The following is a 24,531-nucleotide window of genomic DNA, read 5'->3' on the forward strand; positions in this document are numbered from 1 at the left end:
TTAAGAAGGAAATCTAGAAATTTCTTAAAACAAGTGCAAATGGACCCACTACCTATCAAAACCTATAAGACAGACAAAAATTGTGCTGAGAGGGAAGTTTATACCATTAACTGCCTACTTCAAACATTTAGAAAGCTTACAAATTATCAACCTAACATCACACCTCAAGGAGAAAGAAAAGCAACACCCCCCCAAAAAAAATTAGCAGAAGAAATAAATATCAGAGCAGAACTAAATGAAATAAAGAACAAAAAAGTATGAAAAATCAACATGAGAAAATAGCTCTTTGAAAACGTAAACAAAATTGATAACCCATTGGCTAGACTAACAAAAGATACAAATAAAAATCAGAAATAAAAAAGGAGACATGACAAATGATTCCACAGAAAAATGAAAGATCATCAGAGACTACTATGAAGAAGTAAAAGCTTGCATATTTGAAAACCTAGAGGAAATGGATAAATTCCTAGGAACTTACATTCTCTTAAAATTGAACCAGGAAAAAATATAAAACCTGAGCAGAACAATAATGAGTAGTGAGATTGAATCATTAACAAAAATAATCATCAAACAAAATAAAGCCCGTGATCAGGTGTATTCACAGTCAAATTCTACTAACACCAATTATCCTGAAATTGTTACAAAAAGTTTAAGAAGAGGAAAGTATCCCTAAATAATTCTATGAGGCCAGTAACATCCTGATAACAAAACCAGAGGGCAACACAACAATAAAAGGAAACTACAGGCCAATATCCTTGAAAAGCATAGATGAAAATATCCTCAACAAAATATTAATAAATTAAGTCATGACACATCAAAAGGATAATATATAATGAGCAAGTGTGTTTTATGCTAGGAATGTAAGGATGAATCTACATATACAAATCAATAAATGTCATAATCTCAGGATTATGCAGAAAACTACCCCCATGATTCAATTACCTCTACCTGGTCCTGCCCTTGACACTGGGGGATTATTACTATTCATGGTGAGATTTGGGTGGGGACACAGAACCAATCGTTATTACTGGGACTCCACTTTGGGATGCCAAGTTGAAAGAAGGGCTTGAGGTCAGGAATTCAAGGCCAGCTTAGGCAACATAGTAAGACGCCCACCTCTACAAAAATAAAAATAAAAAATAAAGAAACACATTAGCCAGGCACGGTGGAAAGTGCCAGTAGACCCAGTTACTCCAGAGACTGAGGTAGGAGAATCACTTGAGCCCAGGAGCTTGCAGCTGCAGTGAGCTATAATTGTACCACTGCTCTCCAACTTGAGTGAGAAAGCAAAATGCTGTCTTTAAATAAAGAAATACACAAATACATAAATAAATACATAAATAAGATATATTACACAATCCAAATTAAAAACAAAAATCATATAATCATCTCAACACATGCAGAAAATGCGTTTAATAAAAATCCAACTTCCCTTCATGATAAAAGACCTCAATGAAATAAGGAGCCATAAAAGGAAAATACCTCAAAACAATAAGAACCATTATGACAAACCCACAACCAATATCATACTGAATGGAGAAAAGTTGAAAGTATTCTAAGAACTGGAACAAGACAAAGATGCCTGTTCTCACCAGTCTGATTCAACATAATACTGGAGTCCCAGTAATAAGGTTTGGCTCTGTGTCCCCACCCAAATCTCACCTTGAATAGTAATAATCTCCAAGTGTCAAGGGCAGGACAAGGTGGAAGTAATTGAATCATGGGGGTAGTTTCCCTCATGCTGTTCTCGTGATAGTGAGTGAGTCTCAGGATATCTGAAAGTTTTATAAGCGTTGGGCATTCATTTCCACTGCTGGCAGTCTTTCTCTCTCCTCCTGCCTTGTGAAGAGGTGCTTTCTGCCATGATTGTAAGTTTCCTGAGGCTTCCTCAGTCATGCAGAACTGTGAGTCAATTAAACCTCTTTTCTTTATAAATTACTCAGTCTCATAGCATCATGAGAATGGACTAATACAGTAAATTGTACTGAGATAGTAGGGCACCACTGTAAACATACCCAAACATGTGGAAGCAACTTTGGAACTAGCTGGGTAACAGGCAGAGATTGGAACAGCTTGGAGGGCTTAGAAGAAGACAGAAAGATATAATAACGTTTGGAACTTTCTAGAGACTCGTTGCATGGGTTTGACCAAAATGCTGACAGTTACATGCACAATAAAGTCCAGGCTGAGGTGGTCTTAGATGGAGATAAAAAACGTGTTGGGAACTAGAATAAAGGTGACTCTTGCTATGCTTTAGCAAAGAGATTGGCAGCATTTTGCCCCTACCCTAGAGATCTGCGGAACTTTGAACTTGAGAGAGATGATTTAGGGTATCTGGCGGAAGAAATTTCTAAGTAGCAAAGCATTCAAGAGGAAGCAGAGCACAAAACTTTGGAAAATTTGAAGGCTGATGATGCAATAGAAAACTCCCATTTTCTGGAGAGGAATTGAAGCCAGCTGCATAAATTTGCATAAGTAATGAGGAGCCAAGTGCTAATCACCGAGACAAAGGGGAAAATGCCTCCAGGCCAAGTAAGAGAGCTTCCCATCACAGGCTTGGATGCCTACCAGGGGGAATTGGTTTCCTGGGCAGGGTTCAGGGCTCCCCTGCTGTGTGCAGCCTAGGGACTTGGTGCCCTTTGTCCCAGCTGCTCCAGCTGTGGCTAAAAGGGGCCAATATACAGCTCAGGTAATTGTTTCAGGGGGTGCAAACCCCAAGCCCTGGTGGTTTCCGTGTGGTGTTAGGCCTGCAGGTGTGCAGAAGACAAGAATTCAGGTTCAGGGACCTCTGCCTAGATTTCAGAGGATGTATGGAAACCCTTGGATATCCAGCAGAAGTTTGCTGTGGAGACACAGTCCACAAGGAGAACCTCTGCTAGGGCAGTACAGAAGGAAAATGGAGCGTGTGAGCCCCCAAACAGAGTCCCCACTGGGACACTGCCTAGTGGAACATTGAGAAGAGAGCCACTGTCTTCCAGACCATGGAATGCTAGATCCACCAACAGCTTTCATCGTGTGCCTGGAAAAGCCACAGACACTCAACACCATCTTGTGAAGGCAGTTGGGAGGGGGCTGTACCCTGCGAAGCCACAGGGGCGGAGCTGCCCAAGGCCATGGGAGGCCACCTTTTGCATCAGCATGACCTGGATGTGAGACACGGAGTCAAAGAATATTATTAGGGAACTTTAAGGTTTAACGACTGCCCTATTGGATTGCAGACTTGTATAGGGTCTGTGTCTTCTTTGTTTTGGCAGAATTTCTCCCATTTGGAATGGCTGTATTTACCCAATGCCTGTCCCTCATTGTATTTAGGAAGTAACTGACTTGCTTTTGATTTTAGAGACTCATAGGCAAAAGGAAATTGTCTTGAGTCCTTTCTCAGATGAAACTTTGGACTTCGACTTTTGGGTTAATGCTGGGATGCATTAAGATTTGGGGAGACTAGGCCAAGCGCAGTGGCTCATGGCTGTAACTCCAGCACTTTGGGAGGCCAAGGCGGGCGGATCACAGGATCAGGAGATCAAGACCATCCCGGATAACATGGTGAAACCCCTTCTCTACTAAAAATACAAAAAATTAGCCGGGCGTGGTGGCGGGCGCCTGTAGTCCCAGCTACTTGGGAGGCTGAGGCAGGAGAATGACATGAACCTGGGAGGCGGAGCTTGCAGTGAGCCAAGATCGCATCACTGCACTCCAACCTGGGCAACAGATCGAAACTCCATCTCAATAAAAAAAGAGATTTGCGGGGACTACTGAAAGGGTATGATTGTGTTTAGAAATGTAAGGACATGAGATTTTGGAGGGGGCATAGGTGGAATGATATGATTTGCCTCTGTGTTCCCACCAAAATCTCACCTCAAATTGTTATAACCCCCACATGTCAAGGGCAGGACCAGGTAGAGGTAATTGAATCATGGGGGGTGGTTTCCTCCATGCTGTTATTGTGAAAGAGTGAGTCTCATGAGATCTGATGATTTTATAAATGTCTGGCATTTCCCCTGTTGGCAGTCATTCTTTCTCCTGCTGCCATGTGAAGAGTTGCCTCCTGCCATGGTTGTAAGTTTTCCTGAGGCATCCCCAGCCATGTGGAGCTGTGAGTCAATTAAACATCTTTTTTAAATAAATTACCCAGTCTCAGGTATTTCTTCATAGCAGCTTGAGAATGAACCAATATACCCCAGCCAGAGCAATCACGCAAAATAAACAAATAAAAGGCATCCAAACAGAAAAGGGGAAGTCAAATTTTCCCGGTTCACTGATGACATGACCTACATCTAGAAAGCCTAAGTCTCCACCAAATATCTTTTGAATTTGAGAAATTAATTTAGTAAAGTGTGAAGATCCCTTTACAAAAATTGGTAGCATTTCTACATACCAATAATGATCCAGCAGATAATCAAATAAAGACGGCAATCCCATTTACAACAGCTAGTAAAAAATAAACTAAGAATAATTTTAGCCAAAGAGGTAAAAGATATCTACAAGGAAAACTACAAAACACTGGTGAAAGTAATTGTAGATGCCAAAAACAAATGGAAAAATATCCCTTGCTCTTGGATTAAAAAAACTAACATCATTAAAATTACCATACTACTCAAAGCAATCTACAGATTTAATGCAATCCGTTAAAAAAATCATTTTTCACAGAAATAGAAAATACTATCCTCAAAATCATATGGAACTAAAAAGGAGCCCGAATAGCCAAATAAATACTAAGCAAAAAGAATAAGGCTGGAGGCATCTCATTACTGACTTCAAATTATACTATAAGGCTACAGTAACCAAAGCAGCATGGTACTGATATAAAAATAGACACATATATCAAGGGAACAAAATAGGGAACACAGAAATAAAGCCAGGTACTCAGAGCCAACTCTTTTGTGACAAAATCAACAGGAATATGCACTGGGGAAATGACATCCTTTTCAACAAATGGTGCTGGGAAAATTTGACTGTCATACACAGAAGAATGAAATTGGACCCTTATCTTTCAGCAAATTCAAAAGTCAACTCAAGATGGATTAAACCCTTAAATGAAAGACATGAAATTATAAAAGTACTGTAAAAATAGCTAAGGAAAATTATCCTGGACATTGGTTTAGGCAAAATATTTATGAATAAGATGTAAAAAGCATAGGCAATAAAAACAAAAATAGACAAATGGGACTTAATTAAACTAAAAATCTTCTGCACAGCAAAAGAAATAATCAAGATTGAACAGGCAACCTACAGAATGGGAGATAATATTTGCAAATAATGCATGTGACAGGGGATTAGTAAACAGAATTTAGAAGGGACTTAAACAACTCAAAATGAAAACTCCAAATAATCCCAGTACAAAGTGGGCAAAGGACATGAATAAACATACAAATGACTAACGGGCATATGAAAATGCTCAACGTCACTAATCATCAGAGATACGCAAATTAAAACCACAATGGGATATCATTTTACATGAGTCAGAATGGCTATTTTTCAAAAGACAAGAAATAACAAATGTTTGTGAGGATTTTTAAAAAGATAAAAAATAACAAATGTTTGTGAGAAGAAAACGTAATGCTTATACACTGTTGGTAGAAATGTAAATTAGTACATTCACTATGACAGTAGGGAGATTTCTCAAGGAACTACAAATAGAACTGCCATTCAATCCAACAATCCCACTATTGGGTATCTACCCAAAGGAAAATAACTCACTATATCAAAAAGATATCTACACTCATATGTTTATCGTAGTACTATTCACAACAGCAATGATATGGGATCAACCTAAGTGTCTGTCAACAGATGATATGATAAAGAAAAACTGCAAGAGATATATATATGCATATATATATCTTGCACATTTTTAGGATCATAGTATTCCATTTTATATATATATATATTCCAAGTAGTATTTATATATATATATATTATATATAAAAAAAGGCACATATCTCCGCCACTGCTCCCAGGTTTGCTTTTTAATATAATTTCGCCATTTGTTTTTGTTGTCATATTTTCTTAATAGCCATACAGTTTCAAAATCATGGGAAATTTATCCTAACAGGCATATTTGCCTAACAGGCAAATTTATCCTACATTTCATGGGTAATTTTCTTCTCAAAGACAACTCTAAGTTTACACTCCGATCAAATATTTTAATAACAGAGCTCTCATTAGTTAGGATAGACTAACCCATTATCAAATTCCTATCTATCTATCTACATAGATAGATAGATAGATAGATAGATAGATAGATAGATAGATACAATATATATATACACGTATATATATATATATATAAATGGAATACTATTTAGCCATAAGAAAGAATGAAATTTGTCTTTTGCAACAATATGGATGAAAATGGAGGCCATTATCTTAAGCGTAACAAGTCAGACACAGAAAGACAAATACCATATGTTCTCACTTATAAGTGGGAACTAAATAATGTGTACACAAGAGTGTAAAGTATGGAATGATAGACAATGGAAAGGTGAGGGGATGGAATAGGGTGCATGATGAGAGATTACTCACTGGGTACAATGTACATTATTTGGGTAATGGATACCCAAAAAGCCCTTCTTCCACCACCGTGCAATCTATGCATATGACAAAATATATTTCTCATAGATTTGTACAGAAATAGAAATTTTTATCAGCGTGTTTTAATTAAATATATCTATCTTAACTTACTTTAGTCAAAATAACGACATGAAAGTAGATACATTTCTCTTTAGCATAAAATGGTTTCTATGTATTTGTGTATTTGGCAGGACATAAATAAGCATGCGATCTAATTTCACCTGTTAAAAAGTTGTATAAAATTGTTTGTGACAATGCCAACTTTCTTTTTTAAAAGGTTGCATATGAAATAGACTAATAACCCCTAAACAAAATGTCAGTTATATTGCTGTAATAGGTAAAAAAAAAAAACAAAAAAAAAACCAATATTTGGATTAAGAAGATAATTATCTTTTCCATTTCCAGGACCATAATTATGAACCACATTTCCATGTGCCTCTTGACGCAAATTATTCACAAAGCTAACTGAAGTCTCAAACATTTAAACGAAATACAGCTAATTAAATGTGGTACTTATGAAAACCAACCAATGTACTTTTGAAGAGTCATAAGCATGCCTCTATTAAGAGTACTCTTCCATCATTCCAAAGCCAGTATGACAATACAATTACTTTGAAGTGCTTTTGTTTGTTTTAGAGAAGGAGCCTCACAATGTTGCCCAGGCTGATCTTGAACCCCTGGTTTCAAGTGATCTTCCTCTCTTTAGGCTCCTATGTAGCTGGGACTACAGGCACATGTCACTGCCACTGCTCCCAGGTTTGTTTTTTAATATAATTTCACAATTTGTTTGTGTTGTCATATTTTCTTAATAGCCATCCAGTTTCAAAATCATGGGAAATTTATCCCACATTTCATGGGTAATTTTCTTCTCAAAGACAACCCTAAGTCCAAGTTTACACTCCCGTCAAATATTTTAATAACAGAGCTCCCATTAGTTAGGATAGACTAACTCATTATCAACCACAAGCTTTATTTTTACCTTTAATTTTTTTTATTGATTCAGGGGTACAAGTGCAGTTTTGTTGCCAGGGTATTTGTGTAGTGGTGAAGTCTGCAACCAGCCTCTCCAGGAAGCATACTTCCAGTTGGTGTTATAAATATATAGATGAAGCTTTATAAAAATGATCAATTTTTCTGTTCCTTTCTTACAAAGGTTATGCTTAAAATTTTCTTCAGTGCTTTAGAAGGCTCCCAAATTACAAGCTAATTTTAAAATGAAACAAGTATGTTCAAAATGTCACATTTCCTCTGCCTTCATTTCTTTCACCTCCATGCCTATCTATTATAATCATATCAATATTGCAAAGCTCAGTTGAAATCCATTAACTATAATACCTTCCCAGATCCCTGCCTCCTCTCTTCTAAAAGGTAGGTATAATCACTCCTTCCTCTAAATTCCTGTAATACTTGGTGGTTCTCTTATGTTATCCATCATAGTCTGTCTTGTTGGTATAAGTTAAGTGGGTACTTGTTTGTCTCACATTTATGTTTGGGAGCTCCTGAAAGTCAAGGTGTATATCGTACTTATAAATTTCCCATATTGCTCAATACCCTGACATGTACTTATTAAGGGTGTAATATTTGTTGAGTAAGTGGTGGAATAAAGGAGGGAATCAATGGGTTTCTGTGATTAACTAAAATCTTGGGATACTATGTACCCATATATCACCTCTTCACAAGAAGAAAAAGCATTCAAAAGCCTAATTCATATGACAATTGAAAAGAGAGCAGAAAAGCCATATGCCACACTAAGAGGAAAAAGAAGGGGTAGCTACAAAATATCCTTTGTGTTTCATTATCCCATGCGCATAAACTTGAAAAAAAAGTATTCTAACATCATAACGTTAATGCAATAAGTTATCATAAATATTGTTAATGTTTTGCAGGTCTTTACATATATTTTACTCATATTATCTCCGGACAGTCCATGAAATAAGCAGCATAGATTATTAACTATGACCTTCATTTTACAGTTGAGGAAACATGTTCAGGAGGGCTGTCATGCCCAAGTTCATTCAGCTAAGTTGCAAATCAGAATTGGAACCCAAAACTGTCTGACTATAAGTCCTGTATGGTATATCATACCTCATAACTGTCCCTGAAACTCCAAAAAGATGCACAGTGTTTACTTTGTTTCACCCCAGCAATGGGAGTGGTTTTTGCACACTCTTCTACTCTGTCATTAGTCTGCCCATGCCTCCCACACACTGTGCACATGACTACAAGACAGGAAACAGAATTAAAAGTGAGATCTGTGGCCATGGAATGAAAACAAACAAACAACAACAAACCTGGAAGGCCTAGTCACAAACTAAGTCCATCAATACTGTATGCTAACTAACTGAATCAATGAGCTGAGTGACTACTGAAGATCCAGTGGGATTGTTAATATTTTATCTAAATTTGCATGTAATTGACACTTTTGTCCTTTTCTAAATCATGATTCTTACCTTTATAACAGAGGTACCAGCTCTGGAGAGTGGACTGTGAATCTGTGCTGCAGCAGCCATGTTGGCAATAGTATTGAGATGGTTCATCTGATTCATTGCCATGGCAACTGATGCAGGAGGTAAGCTGACTGGAAGTAGGGGATGAGGCATCATCATAAATGGCAGATCCAGTCCTAAAAGAGACAGTGCATATTAAACTTGTTACATTATGATTATCTGAAATAGTTTGTTAAAAAGTATCTGAATTCATTCTTAGTTTTCTTATAAAAACAATTTTTATTATATGCTAGTGTCACCTTGTGCCATTAATAGCACCTGTGGTATTTTATATTGTTTAATAATTTTAAAAATCTTCCTGTATCCACATGTTTAATTATAAATATGCTTTGTTCTTGCTTTTACTCCCCAAATATTGATAAGATGCAAAATTTTTACCCATAAAACAAACACAAATCTTTAAGCCAAACATCATTGCATTTCGAAAAATAAGAACTTTCTTCTTAATCATTATAACCGTTTTGTAACATCATAACAATAATGCATTGATGTGTTGATAGTTGACAGCTTTATAATTTCTTTAAGAGACTTAACAGAGGTGCTGGTAAGGCAGGATGTAGATTCTCTAAGCTTCAGAACTATAGAAGAAAACAGACTTGGAGTATATTATACCCTTTTAGATATAAATCTCTAAAATGAATGCTTATATTAATAGCTTTAATTTAAAGTCTTTGTGAATAAATAATAACTCTCCTATCAAAATATCAACCTATTTTCCAGTTTAATAAGAAATACTTAATAAATATTATTGAGTCATTTCAGGAATTTCATTTTTTTTCTTATGCAAGTTGAAATAATTTTCACACATTTGAAATATCTGAAAGAACATCTCTCAATTATTATCCACATTCAACTTCTGGTAGCCACAGGTATGCCATCATGTAAAAGGTAACATTAAAATCATTGTCTACTTATCCCTTAATAGGCTGAAATTTGTAGGAGGAAAGGAGTTTGAGCAGAGTCTACTAAAATTTAGTTTAGCTTTATGGATGTGAATGTGACTGTGAGCAAATCATAGCACTTATTATAAACAATTACCTCTACAGTAATCTTGCCTAATTTTTGACAGAAGCCCAGAAATCAGTAGTCTTTAACAGATGTTCTAAAACATCCCTGTCTATAATTTTTCTAAATTATCACAGACTACAGAAATTCTATGGTGGACAGCATTGACGTTGATTCTGCACACAAGTATTAAGTATTAATAATGTCCTTTTTTTTCTCTTGGTAATCGCTTCACATTTCCTTGCTTCCCTTATCACAACAGAAAAAGAACATCAGCGAATCTATAGAAAGTATATTAAAAAGCTCCCTAAATCTCATTCCTCAAACCAAAGTGGCAGTAATACAAACACTTAAAACACACATTTTTAGGACAAAGATTTTCTTGCATTCTATGGCTTCATTTTCTTAACAGTGTGTTTCACAGAGTAGTTTTTAATTTTAATAAAGTCCAATTTTAATGGGAGCTAGAAGGAAGAAGCAGTGTTAAATTACATGAGGTCCATCTCCTGATTTCACTTATAATGGTTGACCTAAAACTGTTAACAAGAAAGTACAAAGGCAGCACAAGCAGTGGAATACATTTCCAGGTAGGTAAGGTCTCATACAACACTCAAGTGATCATCACAATGAAAGCAATTCCTCAATAAAGAAAACATTAGCCACCAGTGTTTCTGATAAAGATAGTCACAAAATGCACTGTTACCAGAATTACACAAGGATAAAACCTAACCTAGAAACTTAAATTCTGTGTGGAACTCAGGAAAGAAAACATTCTCTGTACTGCCTATCTGACTCCACATCCCAGAGTCAGAAACTATTTTAAACTTTTCTCCTATCTGTGTTCACTTACAGCTCACTATCTCTAAATCCTTTTTAGGAACAACCTTCTAAACCAAACTTTCGAGCTCTGAAATATTTTTGTTGCCATTATTAATTTATCAATGAAGCCTCAAAACAACTCTTACAATATTGAATTCAAAGTGGCCTTTTCCACTCACTTGTGATTATTTTTACTTTTTAATAGTTAAAAATTTTATTATACATTGACAAATTACAATTGCATATACTTATGGAATACAAAGTGATCCTATTATATATTATATATGTGTACACACACATATATACACATATACATATACACACACAAAATGTGGGATAACTAAATAAAGCTAATTAATATATCCATCGCCTCAAACACTTGTCATTCTGGAGAACATTATGCTAAGCAAAATAAGCCAGGCACAGAAAGACAAATGCTGTGTAATCTCATTTGTATGTGCAACTCACTCCCTTTAAAACTAGAAGCATATTTTCAGTTAGCCTTCTAAAATTACTTAGGTACATATGCATTTTTATCATATAGCTTATGCTATAATGATATTTTATAATATATATTAAACTAATCACTGTTTATCTCTCTCCTGAAACCTTCACATTATGTTCAACATAATAACGACAATCAATGACCTAAGTAGGTTTCTATATAAGGCTATCATTTACCGCAAGCCCAAGGTAATTATACAATTCAGTCCTTCTTTGTGTACACTGCTTCAGTCACAAATTGATCAAACTTAGATGAAAAGTAGCCATCAGTGCTCCTATTTACTATTCAAATGCTCAAATAAGCTTTTGTTCAACTTACAGTTCCCTTAACAGTGTAATAATCTTTCCTCATTCTCCAGAGATTTTCAGTATCACCTAGGCACCATCTGGCAATAATAAGAAATATGCCTACTTAAAGTCCAATTGAAATGCAAACTAAATGCAAACTACAAAAAGAATTTAACAGCCCATTGGCAGTTTTAAAATCTAATTCATCAAACATTTCAAATGACCATGAAAGGCTTAAAACTCATATTTTGAAATCATGACCTGCAATAACTGTCAATTGACTGTAATGCCCTAGACTTTACCCCAAGCTAGTACTTACATTACAGGCCAATTTAACAGTGACCACACACGAGTTCTCCATGCCAAGCTTATGCAAATACTGAATTATGAAAGTCAAACTTTTTCTGAAACTGAACACATATAATTAAAAACCATCAGTAGTACACACCACATCTGCAATCTGGCTCACTTAGTCACATGCTAGATATACAGGTAGCCTTTTAATAGCATGGTAATAAAGACAAATCTTTTTAAAAAATCACCAAAATGGGTTATCTCTTTTCCTATTGACTTCACAGACATTATGCAAGTTACTATAAGAATAATTCTTTTTTTTAATTTAAAATTTTTAAATTATTTATTTATTTATTTTTAAAAATATGACAGATTCTCGCTCTGTCATCCAGGCTGGAGTACAGTGGCACGATCTCGGCTCACTGCAACCTCTGCCTCCCGGGCTCAAGCGATTCTCCTGCCTCAGCCTCCCAAGTAGCTGGCATTACAGGCATGTGCCACCACGCCCAGATAATTTTTGTATTTTTAGTACAGATGGAGTTTCACCATGTTGTCCAAGCTGGTCTCAAACTCCTGACCTCAAGTGATCTGCCCACCTCGGTCTCACAAAGTGCTGGGATTCCAGCAGTGAGCCACAGAGTCGGGCCTGTAAGAATAATTTCTAATGCATCTTGGTATTTCAGCAGCTCCTACAATTCTTATATAAGTGCATAGCACCACCTCCTTCTAGCTATGAAAGGTACAAACTTTAGTAATCCTCTGTCTATCTAAATCTCACATTGATTTGATTTCTAAGTCACGTTGACTTCTGTAATATTTTGTCATTTCTACGGTGACTACCAGGCATTAATCCCTTGATAGAAGTACCCTATCTTCCCAATCTGTCTTCCTGTGGTTTTCATTTGCCTTTCCACTCCCTTTTTAAGACTTCCAGTGACCACTTACTGCTACCAGAATAAAATACAAGCATTTTTATTTCATCCAAAATTACCTTTCTGGTTGTAATGTTTCATTATATTCCTCTCTGTATGCTGTACTCTAGCCCCACTGGACTATTTACATCTACAGTTTGAATTCATGTTAGCCTTCACTCATGTTAATGCTTCTCTCTGGAATCTGCCTTCCTAACCCAATTGATTTGCCTATGTAAATACCCCTTCCCTTTAAAAAATAAATAGACTAGTTTTAGAGCAGTCTTAGATTAATAAAACACATTAGCAGAAGTTACAGAGAATTTTCTTATACCTCCACTCTGCCATCACACAGTTGGTCCTCATATTAATATCGTGTAATAATCTGTTGTATCTCTACATTTGAAAAATCAATATTGATGTATTAACCACAGTCCATAGTTTATAGCAGAGGTCACTTGTTTTATCCCTCCCCCCAACCTCTGGCAATCACTGATCTTTTTAGGCTCTATAGATTTGCCTTTACCCGAATGCTAGCTAGTTAGAATCACACACTATTTAGCCTTTTCAGACTGATTTGTTTCACTTAGCAATTTGCACTTAAGGTTCACCCAAGTCTTTTCAAGGTTTGATAGCTCATTTGTATTTATTGCTAAATATGTTTCCATAGTACATATATACCACAGTTGGTTTATGAATTCACCTATTAAGGCATATCTTGGTTGTTTCTAATTTTTAGCAATTATGAATAAAGTTACTATAAACTTTGGTGTATAGGTTTTTGTGTGAACTTAAGTTCTTCATTGATTTGTATAAATATAGGACTATGTTTACTTTAGTTTAAAAAATGCCCAAAATGTCTTCCAAAGTCATTATAGTATTTTGCATTTCCATGAACAACAAACGGAAAGTTCCTGTTGCTCCAAATCTTTGTGTGCAATTGAAGTTGACAATTTTGGATGTTAGCTATTTCCACAGGTGTTTATGGGTATCTCCTAGTTGTTTTAATTTGCAATTCCCTAGTGACATATTATATTCAACATGTTTTCATATGCTTATTATCCATCTGTGTCTTAATTAATGAGATGTCTGTTTAGGTCTTTTGTCCACTTTTTAATTTGGTTGCTTATTTCTTATTGTTGAGATTAAAGTTTCTTTGTATATCTATCAGTCCTTTATCATATATGAGTTGTGCAAAGACTTTTCCTATTCTTTTGTTTGTCTTTTCATTCTCTTAACAGTGGGCTTCATGGAACGGTTTTTAAGTTTAATGAAATCCAACTTATTAGTTTATTTTAAGGTTTATGGTCTTGATATTGTATCTAAAACCTCATTGCCAAACCCAAGATCACCCAGCTTTTCTCTGATGTTATCTGCTAATAGATTCAGAGTTTTGCAATTGCAATTTACATTTAGGCCTATGATGCTCTTGAGTTAATTTTTGTAAAGAACAGATGGTCTGTCTGTGTCTAGGTTCTTTCTTTGCATGTGATATCCCAGTTGTTCCACTGTAATTTGTAGAAAAATGCTATGATCTTTCTATAGAATTGCCTTTGCTCCTCCATCAAATACCAATTGACTATATTTGTGTGGATCTATTTCTAGGCTCTCTATTCTGTTCTATTAACATTAATCTATTTGTCAGTTCTTTTGCCAAAATCACACTATCACGATTACTGTAACTTTATAGTAAATAATGAAGTATGGTAGTGTCAGTCCACTGCATTTTTTTTTTGTTCAATGCTTTCCTGGCTATTTTGGTTCTTTTAATTTCCATATAAATGTTGGAATCACTATGTGAGTATCCACAAAACAATTTCCTTGGATTTTGATTGGGAATATATTAAATCTATAGATCAAGTTGGGAAGAACTGCTGTTCTAACGATATTGAGTCTTCCTATCCATGAACATAGGATACCTCTCCATTTATTTATATATTCCCGGATTTTTTCATCAGAGTTCTGTAGTAGTCATTCTAGTAATCTTATATCTATATCTAGCTAGCTAGCTATGTTTATACTTAAGCACTTCAATTATTGCTGCTATTTTAAACAATTTTGTGTTTTTATTTGTATAAATTTAAGAGGTACAAGTGCAGTTTTGTTACATGGATACATTGTGTAGTGGTGAAGTCTAGACTTCCACTTATAAGTTTTTGACTTTCTGTTTCAGAGTTATTTCACTTAAGATGTGTTTTTAACTTCAAATTGCAACTGTTCATTGTTGGTATACAAGAAAGCAGTTGATTTTTTACATTAATTTTGCCCCTGCAACCTTACTATAATCTCTTATCAGTTCTATGAGACTTTTTTGTAAAATCTTTTTAAATTTTACTCAGATAATCATGTCATCTTTGAACCAATACAACTTTTTCTTCCCTAATTTGTATAAATTTTTGTTTCATTTTCTTGTCATTTTTCACTATCTAAGGCGAACATCCTTCCCTTATTTTCAATCTTAGGGGAAAAGCACCTAGTTTTTCACCATTGAGTAAGATGTCAGCAGTAGGTTTTTGTAGATGTTCTTTAACAAGTTGAGGCAGTTCCCCTCTATTCCTATTTTTTTCTAAGAGTTTTTATTATGAATGTGTATTGTATTTTCTCAAAAACTTTTTCTGCATCTACTTTTAGTATCATATTATTTTTTTTCTCTAGCCTACTGATGTTACAGATTACATCAACTGATTTTCCAATGTTGAGCTACCTTTACACACATAGAATAAATTCCACTTGGTAATGGTGTGTAATTTTTTGTTTTGTTTAGTTTTGTTTTTTTGAGACAGAGTCTCACTCTATCACCAGGCTGGAGTGCAGTGGTGCGATCTCGGCTCATTGCAACCTCCGTCTCCCTGGTTCAAGTGATTCTCCTGCTTCAGCCTCCCTAGTAGCTGAGACTACAGGCACACACCACTGCACATAGCTAATTTTTGTACTTATAGTAGAGACGGGGTTTCACCATGTTGGCCAGGATGGTCTTGATCTTTTGACCTCATGATTCGCCTGCCTCAGCCTCCCAAAGTGCTGGGATTACAGGCATTGGCCAACGTGCCCGACCGGTGTGTAATTTTTCCTATACATTGTTAACTTTAATGTACTATTTTGTTTTCAGGATTTTTGCATTATGTTCATCAGAGACACTGGTCTATAGTTTCCCTTTCTTACATTGTCTTTCTCTGATATTTTGGTATTTGGTTAATTTTGATCTCATAGAATGAGGTAGAAAGTATTCCCACTGCTTTTATCTTCTGGAAGGTATTGCAGATAATTGGTATATTTTCTTCTTTAAATGTTTGGTAGACTTTACCTTTGAACCCATTTGAACATGGTGCTTTCTGTTGTGGAAGGGTTTTAATTATAGATTCTATTTCTGTAATAAGTATAGGCTTTTTCAGATTATTTGGTGCTTCTTGTGTGAGTATTGGTAGATTGTAGTTTATAAAAAATTAGCTAATTTCTTCCAAGTTATCAAATTTGTGGGTATAGAGTTGTTGAGTATTGCTATATTATCATTTTAATGTCATAGTATAAATAGTGATGGCCTCTATTTTCTGATAATAGTAATTTGCATCTTCTCTCTTCTTGTTAGTTAGTCTGCCTAGGGGTATATGAATTTCATTTGTCTTGTCAATGAACCAGCTTTTGGTTTCATTGATTTTCTCTGTTGATATTCTGTTTTCAATTTCATTCATTTCTATTCTAATAATTATTATTTATTTTCTTCTGCTTTAGATTTTTTATCTTTTTATTTTCCTAAAGTGGTAGCTTTGATTACTGATTTTATCTCTTTATCCTTTTTAATATATTAATTAATTCAATGCTATTTATTTCCCTCTAAGCACTGCTTTTGCTACATCCTATGAATTTTGATAAATTATATTTTCATTGTCATTTGCTTTAAAATACTTTTGAATTTTTCTTGGGGGTTCTTTTTTTGACTTGTGTGGTATTTATAAGTGTACTGTTTAATCTCTAAGTATTTTTTTATTTTACAGCTGTCTTTCTGTTATTGGCTTCTCGTTTAATTCCATTATGACTGAGGGTATACTTTGATTTCTATTCTCTTAAATGTGTTAAAGTGTATTTTATGGACCAGAATATGTCCTATCTTGGTGAATGTTCCACATGAATTTAAGAGGAATTTAAAATTTTTATTAAAATTTTTAATGTTTTAAAAATCAAACCGTTAAAACTTTTAATGTTCTTTAGTGTTTGCCTTAGAGTTTTCAATATATATTTACAATTAGTCTTATTCCATTTACAAATACCACTATACTACTTCAGGGGTAGTACAAATGCCTTATAACAGAGTATTCTCAGTTCTCAATTCCTCCTTTCAGTCCTTTATAACATTGCTGTCACTTATTTCACTCATCCACAAGTATAATGACCCAATACATTCTTTTTAAAATTACTTTTTCTTGTTATTGTTCGTATTTCAATAGCTTTGCGTGTACAAGTAACTTTTGGTTAAATGGATGAATTGCATAGTGTGAAATCTGAGATTTTAGTGCACCTGTAGCCTGAGAAGTGTACACTGTGCCCATAATGTAGTTTTTTTGGTCCCTCACCCAGCTCCCACACTCCTCCCTTCTGATTCTGCAATGTCCATGTACCACTCTGTATTTCTTTGCATACACATAGCTTAAATCCCACTTATAAGTGAGAATATACAACACTTGGTTTTCCGCTCCTGAGTTACTTCACTTAGAATAATGACCTTCAGCTCCATCCAAATGACTGCAAAAGATATTAATTTCTTCTTTTTGTGGCTGAGTTGTATTCCATGGTGTATACATATAACACTTTATTTTTATCTACTCATCTGTTGAGGAACACTTAGGTTGATTCCATATGTTTACAATTGTGAATTGTGCTACGGTAAGCATACAAGTGCAGGTGTCTTTCTGATATAATGACTTCTTTTCCTTTGGATAGACACACAGTAGAGGGATTGCTGGATTGAATGGCAGATCTACTTTTAGTTCTTTGAGAAATCGCCATATGGTTTTCTATAGGGGCTGTACTAAATTACATTCCCATCAACAGTGTCCCGTCAACAGTGTCTAAAAGGAACAGTGCTCCTTTTTCATTACATCCAGGCCAGCATCTATATATTTTTTTTAATGTTTAATAATATCCATTCCGGCAGGGGTAAGGTAGCATCTCATTGTGGTTTCAATTTGCATTTTCCTATTGATTAGGGATGTTGAGCATTTTCTCTTGGCGATTTGTATATCTTTTTTCTTATTTCTTATTTCCACAAGTTTTTGGACAACAGGTGACATTTGGTTACACGATTAAGTTCTTTTTTGGTAATTTCTGAGATTTGGGTGCACCCATCAACTAAGCAGTATACACTGGACCCAATTTATAGTCTTTTATCTCTCTCCCACCTGCTATATTATCCCCCGAGTCCCCAAAGTCCATTGTATCATTCTTATGCCTTTGCATCCTCATAGCTTACCTCCCACCTTTGAGTGGGAACACACAATGTTTGGTTTTCCATTCCTGAGTTACTTCACTTAGAAGAATAATCTCCAGTTCCATCTAGGCTGCTGTGGATGCAATTAATTTGTTCCTTTATATGGCTGAGTAGTATTCCATTATATATATCACATATATATCATACATACAATTTCTTTATCCACTTGTTGATTGATGAGTATTTGGGCTGGTTCCATATTTTTGCAATTGTGCATTGTGTGGCTATAAAAGTGCGTGGTTTTTTTGTGTGTGTGTGTAATTACTTCTTTTCCTCTGGATACATACCCAGTAGCAGGATTGCTGGATCAAATGGTAGTTCTACTTTTAGTTCTTTAAGGAATCTCCACACTGTTTTCCATAGTGGTTGTACTAGTTTACATTCCCACCAGCAATGTAGAAGTGTTCCGTTTTCACTGCATCCACACCAACATCTGTTATGTTTTGATTTATTGATTATGGCCATTCTTGCAGGAGTAAGGTGGTATCACACTGTGGTTTTGATTTGCATTTCCTGTATATCTTCTTTTGATAAGTGTCTACTAATGTCACTTGCCCACATTTTTGATGTTATTGTTTTTGTCTTTGTAGATTCTGGATATTAGTCCTTTGTTAGATGCAGAGTTTGCAAGCATTTTCTGCCATTCTGTGAATTGGCTGTTTACTCTGAAGATTATTACTTTTGCTGTGCAGTAGCTTTTTTTTGTTTTGTTTAATGAGGCCCCATTTATTTATTTATTTTTATTACATCTGCTTTTTGGGTCTTAATCACAAATTCTTTGTCTAGACCAATGTTTAGAAGAGTTTTTTTCTAGGTTTTCTTCTAGAATTTTTATTAATCGAGGTCTTAGGTTTAAGTCTTTAATCCATCTCTAGTTTATTTTTGTATATGGTGAAAGACAGGGATCTAGTTTCATTGTTCTATATATGGTTATCCAATTTTCCAAGCACCATTTGTTGAATAGGGTGTCCTTTCCCCAATTTATGCTTTTGGATGCTTTGTCAAAGATCAGCTTTATTTCTGGATTCTCTGTTCTGTTCCATTTGTCTATATGTCTATATTCATATAAGTACCATTCTGTTTTGGTTTTGGTTACTATATCCTTGTAGTATAATTAGAAATCCAGCAATGTGATAACTCTCCAGCTTTGTTCATTTTGTTTAAGATTGCTTTGGCTATTTAGGCCAATTTTTTTCTTCCATATGAATTTTATAATAGTTTTTTATTAATTATTTAAATGAACGGCATTTGTATTGTGATAGAAATTGTAATGAGTCTGTAGATGGCTTTGGGCAGTATGGCCATTTTAACAATACTGATTCTTCCAATCCATGAGCATGGAATGTTTTTCCATTTGTTTGTGTCATCTATTATTTCTTTCAGGAGTGTTTTGTAGTTCTCCTTATAGAGATCTTTCGACTCATTGGTAGATGTATTCCTAGATATTTTACATTTTTGTGACTATTGTAAATGGGATTGCATTCTTGATTTGGCTCTCATTCTTGATTTGAATCTTATTGGTATATAGAAATGCTACAATTTTATGTATGTTGATTTTGCATCCTGAAACAGTACTGAAGTCATTTAACATATCTTGAAATCCTTTGATAGCGTCTATAGGACTTTCTACTTATATGATCATATTGCCAGTGAAGATAGATGTTTTAACGTTCTCTTTTCCTATGTGTGTGTCCTTTCTTTCTTTCTCTGGCCTGATTGGTCTGGCTAGGACTTCCAGCACTATGTTGTACAGGAGTGGTAAAAATGGGCAACCTTCTCTTGTTCCAGTTCTTATGGGGATAATGCCACCAGTGTATGCCCTTCCAGTATGATGCTGACTGTTGGTTTGTCATAGATGGCTTTTATAATTTTAATTATGTTCCTTCAATGTCTAATTTGTTGAGGGTTTTTATAATAAAGGAATGTTTGATTTTATTGAATGTTTTTCTTTATTTATTGAGATGATCATATGCTTTAGGTTTTAAATTATGTTTAGGTGGTGAATCACGTTTCTGGACTTGAGTACATTGACCCATCGCTGTATTACTGGGATGAAACCCACTTGATCATGGTGTATTATCTTTTTGATGTGTTGTTGAATTTGGTTTGCTTGTACTTTATTGAGGATTTTTTTCATCTAGGTTCATCAGGGATAGTGGTCTATAGTTATCTTTTTTTGGTTATGTGCTTTCCTTGCTTGGGTAACAAGGTGATGCTGGCTTCATAGAATGAGTTGGAGGGTATTCTCTCTCAATATTTTGGAACAGTTTCAGTAGGATTGGTATCACTTCTTTGAAGGTCCAGTGAATTTGGCTTTAAATCCATCTAGTCCTGGGCTCTTGTTTCTTTGGCAATTTTTAAATTACTGATTCAATCTCACTGCCTATTATTGATCTGTTGAGGATTTCTAGTTCTTTCTGATTCAAGCTAAGAGGTTTGTATGTTTCCAGGAATTCAACCATTTCCTCTAGGTTTTCTAGTTTGTGTGCATAGAGGTGGTCATAGTAGTCTCAAAAAATCTTGAATTTCTGTGGTGTTGGTTGTAATAGCTCCATTTTTATTTCTAAGTGAGCTTATTTGAATCATCTCTCTTATTTTCTTGATTAATCTACCTAATGTTCTATTGATTTTGTATCTTTTCACAGAACTAACTTTTTTTAAATTGATCTTTTTTTCATAGATTTTGTTTCCATTTTATTTAGTTCTGCTCTAATCCTTGTTATTTCTTTTCTTCTGCTAGCTTTGGGTTTGGTTTGGGCTAGTTGCTCTAGTTCCTTGAGATGTGATGTTAGGTTGTTAATTTGTGACCTTTCAGATTTTTTGATGTAAGCGTTTAGTAACATAAACCTTCCTCTTGGCACTGTTTACTTTTTTCTATATTCCAGCTGTTTTAATAACTTGTGTCACTATTATCATTCATTTTGAATACTTTTTAAATTTCCATCTTGATTTTATTGTTAAACCAAAAATCTTTCAAGAGCAGATTGCTTAATTTCCATGTTCTTCTATAGTGTTGAGGGTTCCTTTGGCAGTTGATTTCTAGTTTTATTCCACTGTGGCCTGAGAAGATATTTCATCTAACTTTGATTTTTAAAAAATGTATTGAGACTTTTTTAACTTTTATTTTAGGTTCAGGTGTATATGTGCAGATTTGTTATACAAGTAAACTGTGTGTCATGTGGGTTTGTTGTATAGACTATTTCCTCATACAAGTAATAAGCATAGTACCCAATAGTATTTTTTTCTGATCATCTCCCTCCTTCCACCCTGCACCCTCCATTAGGCCCAAGTGTCTGTTATTTTCCTCTTTGTGTCCATGTGTTCTCATGGTTTAGCTTCCACTTTTGAGTGAGAATAAGTGGTATTTGGTTTTCTGTTCCTGCATTAGTTTCTTAGGGTAATGGCCTCCAGCTCCATCCATGCTGCTGCAGAGAACATGACCTAATTCTGTTTTATGGCTGTGTAGTATTCCATGGTGTATATGTACAACACTTCCTTTATCCAATCTACTGTTGATGGGCATTTGGGTTAATTTCATGATGTAGAATTATGTCATCTGCGATTAGGGATAGTTTGACATCCTCTCTTCCTTTTTGGATGCCTTTGATTTCTTCCCCCTGTCTGATTGCTCTGGCCAGGAGTTTCAGTACTATGTTGAATAAGAGTGGTGAGATAAGGCATCCTTGTCTTGTGCTGGTTTTCAAGGGTGATGCTTCCAACTTTTGCCAGTTCAATGTGATGTTGGCTGTGGGTTTGTCAGAGACGGCTCTTATTATTTTGCGGTAGCTCCTTCAATGCCTAGTTTACTGAGGGTTTTTAACATGAAGGGATCTTGAATTTTACCAAAAACCTTTCGTGCATCTATTGAGATAGCCATGTGGTTTTTGTTTTTCCTTCTGTTTATATGATGAATCACATGTATTTATTTGCATATGTTGAAACAACCTTGGATGCCAGGGATAAAGCATACTTGATCATAGTGGATTAGCTTTTTATGTGTTGCTCAATTTGGTTTGCTAGTATTTTCTTGAAGATTTTTCCATCTGTGTTCATCAAGGATATTGTCCTGATGACAATACCTTTTTCTTTTTACCTTTTACTGTTTTTGGTGTGCATCTGCAAGGATTTGGTATCAGGATGATCCTGGCCTCATAGAACAAGTTAGAAAGGTCCCTCCTCCTCAATTTTGGGGAATATTTTCTGTATAAATGGTACCAGCCCTTCTTTGTACATCTAATATAATTAAGCTGTGAATCCATCTAGTCCCTGGCTTTTCCTGTTTGGTAGATTTTTTATTATTGCTTCAATTTTGGAACTCATTATTGGTCTGTTCAGATATTCAATTTCTTTTTTGTTCAGTCTTGGGAGGTTGTATATTTTCAGGAATATATCAATTTCTTCTAGATTTTCTAGTTTGTGTGCATAGAGGTATTTATAGTAAGTCTCTGAGAATTTTTTGTATTCTGTGGGTTAGTGGTAATGTCCCCTTTGTCATTTGTAATTGTGTTTATTTGGATTTTCTGTCTTTTGTGTCTTTATTAGTCTAGCTAGTAATCTATGTATCTTATTAATTTTTTCAAAGAACAAAATCATGGATTCCTTTATTTTTTTTACTGTGGTTAGATCAAAAAAGAAAAAAGAGCATTACATAATAATAAAGGGGTTTAATTCACCAAGAAGACCTAACTACCCTAAATAAATATGCACCCAACAGAGGAGCACCCAGATTCATAAAGCAAGTTCTTAGAGAACTATGATGAAATTTGGATTTACACACAATAATAGTGAGAGACTTCAACATTACACTGACAGTATTGGACAAATCATCAAAGCATAAAATAACAAAGATATTCAAGACCTGAACTCACAATTGACCAAATGGGCCTAATACACATTTACAGAACTCTCCAACCAAAGACAATAGAAAGCACATTCTTCTCATCTGCACATGGCACATACTCTAAAATTGATCACATAATCAAATATTTAAAAACTCAGAAAATTGGGAAAAAAATAAATCATACTAAAATCTACCACATAATCAAACATAAAACAATCTTCAGCAAATTGAAAAAAGTGAAATTATACCAGCCACACTTGGACAGCACAATAGTAAAAATAGAAATCAATACTAACAAATTCAATCATATAATTACATGGAAATTACACAACATGCTCCCAAATGACTTTTGGGTAAATAGTAAAATTAAGGCAGAAATCAAGAAATTCTTTGAGACTAATGAGACCAAAGATAGTACATATGACAATCTTTGGGACACAGCTAAGTCAGTGTTAGTATTGAAGTTTATAGCATTATATGCCTACACCAAATAGTTAGAAGGATCTCAAATTAACAACCTATTCTCACAACTAGAGAAACTGGAGAAGCATGAGCAAACCAACCCCAAACATATCAGAAGACAAAAAATAATCAAAATCTGAACTGAACTGAAAGAAATTATACATGTTTTTTGGCCTATCATATGGGCTGATATGGTTTGGCTCTGTGTCCCCATCCAAATCTCATCTTGAATTGTATTCCCATAATTCCCATGTGTTTTGGGAGGGACCCAGTGGGAGATAACTGAATCATGGGAGAGGTTTCTCCCATACTCTTCTCATGGTAGTGAATAAGTCTCACGAGATCTGATGGTTTTATAAGGAGAAACCCCTTTACTTGGTTCTCATTCTCTCTCTTGCCACCGCCACGTAAGAAGTGCCTTTTGCCTTCCACCATGATTGTGAGGCCTCCCTTACCACGTGGAAGTGTAAGTCCATTAAATCTCCTCCTTTTGTAAATTGTCCAGCCTTGGGTATATCTTTATCAGCAGCGTGAAAATGGACTAATCTCCATGGTCTATCTTAGAGAGTGTGCCACATGCTGATGAGAAGAATGTAAATTCTGCATTTATTGGATAAAATGCTCTGTAAATACTTTTAGGTCGGTTTGTTCTAGCATTCAGTTTAAGTCCTTGTTTGCTTTCTGCTTTGATGCTATGTCTAGTTCTGTCAGTGGAGTGTTGAAGACGCTCACTATGATTGTGCTGCTGTCTACCTCTTTTCCTAGGTCTAGTAGTAACTGTTTTATTAATCTGGGAGTTTCAGAGTTAGGTGCAGGTATATTTAGGAATGTAATATCTTCTTGTTGGATGTA

At 35.1% G+C, this 24,531-nt stretch overlaps 1 protein-coding gene across 2 annotated transcripts in view; it reads right to left on the minus strand.

Annotated features, from left to right (window-relative positions):
• DACH2 (dachshund family transcription factor 2) overlaps positions 1 to 24,531 on the minus strand; it is a 701,861-nt gene that overhangs the window by 116,935 nt on the left and 560,395 nt on the right. For both annotated transcript variants that reach the window (XM_017954197.2, XM_017954196.2), the window contains exon 6: positions 9,018 to 9,190. In XM_017954197.2, coding sequence (XP_017809686.2) covers positions 9,018 to 9,190 — 173 coding nt within the window. The remainder of the gene's footprint in view (positions 1 to 9,017; positions 9,191 to 24,531) is intronic.

The sequence above is a fragment of the Papio anubis genome, chromosome X (assembly GCF_008728515.1).
Source record: "Papio anubis isolate 15944 chromosome X, Panubis1.0, whole genome shotgun sequence".
Taxonomy (NCBI): domain Eukaryota; kingdom Metazoa; phylum Chordata; class Mammalia; order Primates; family Cercopithecidae; genus Papio; species Papio anubis.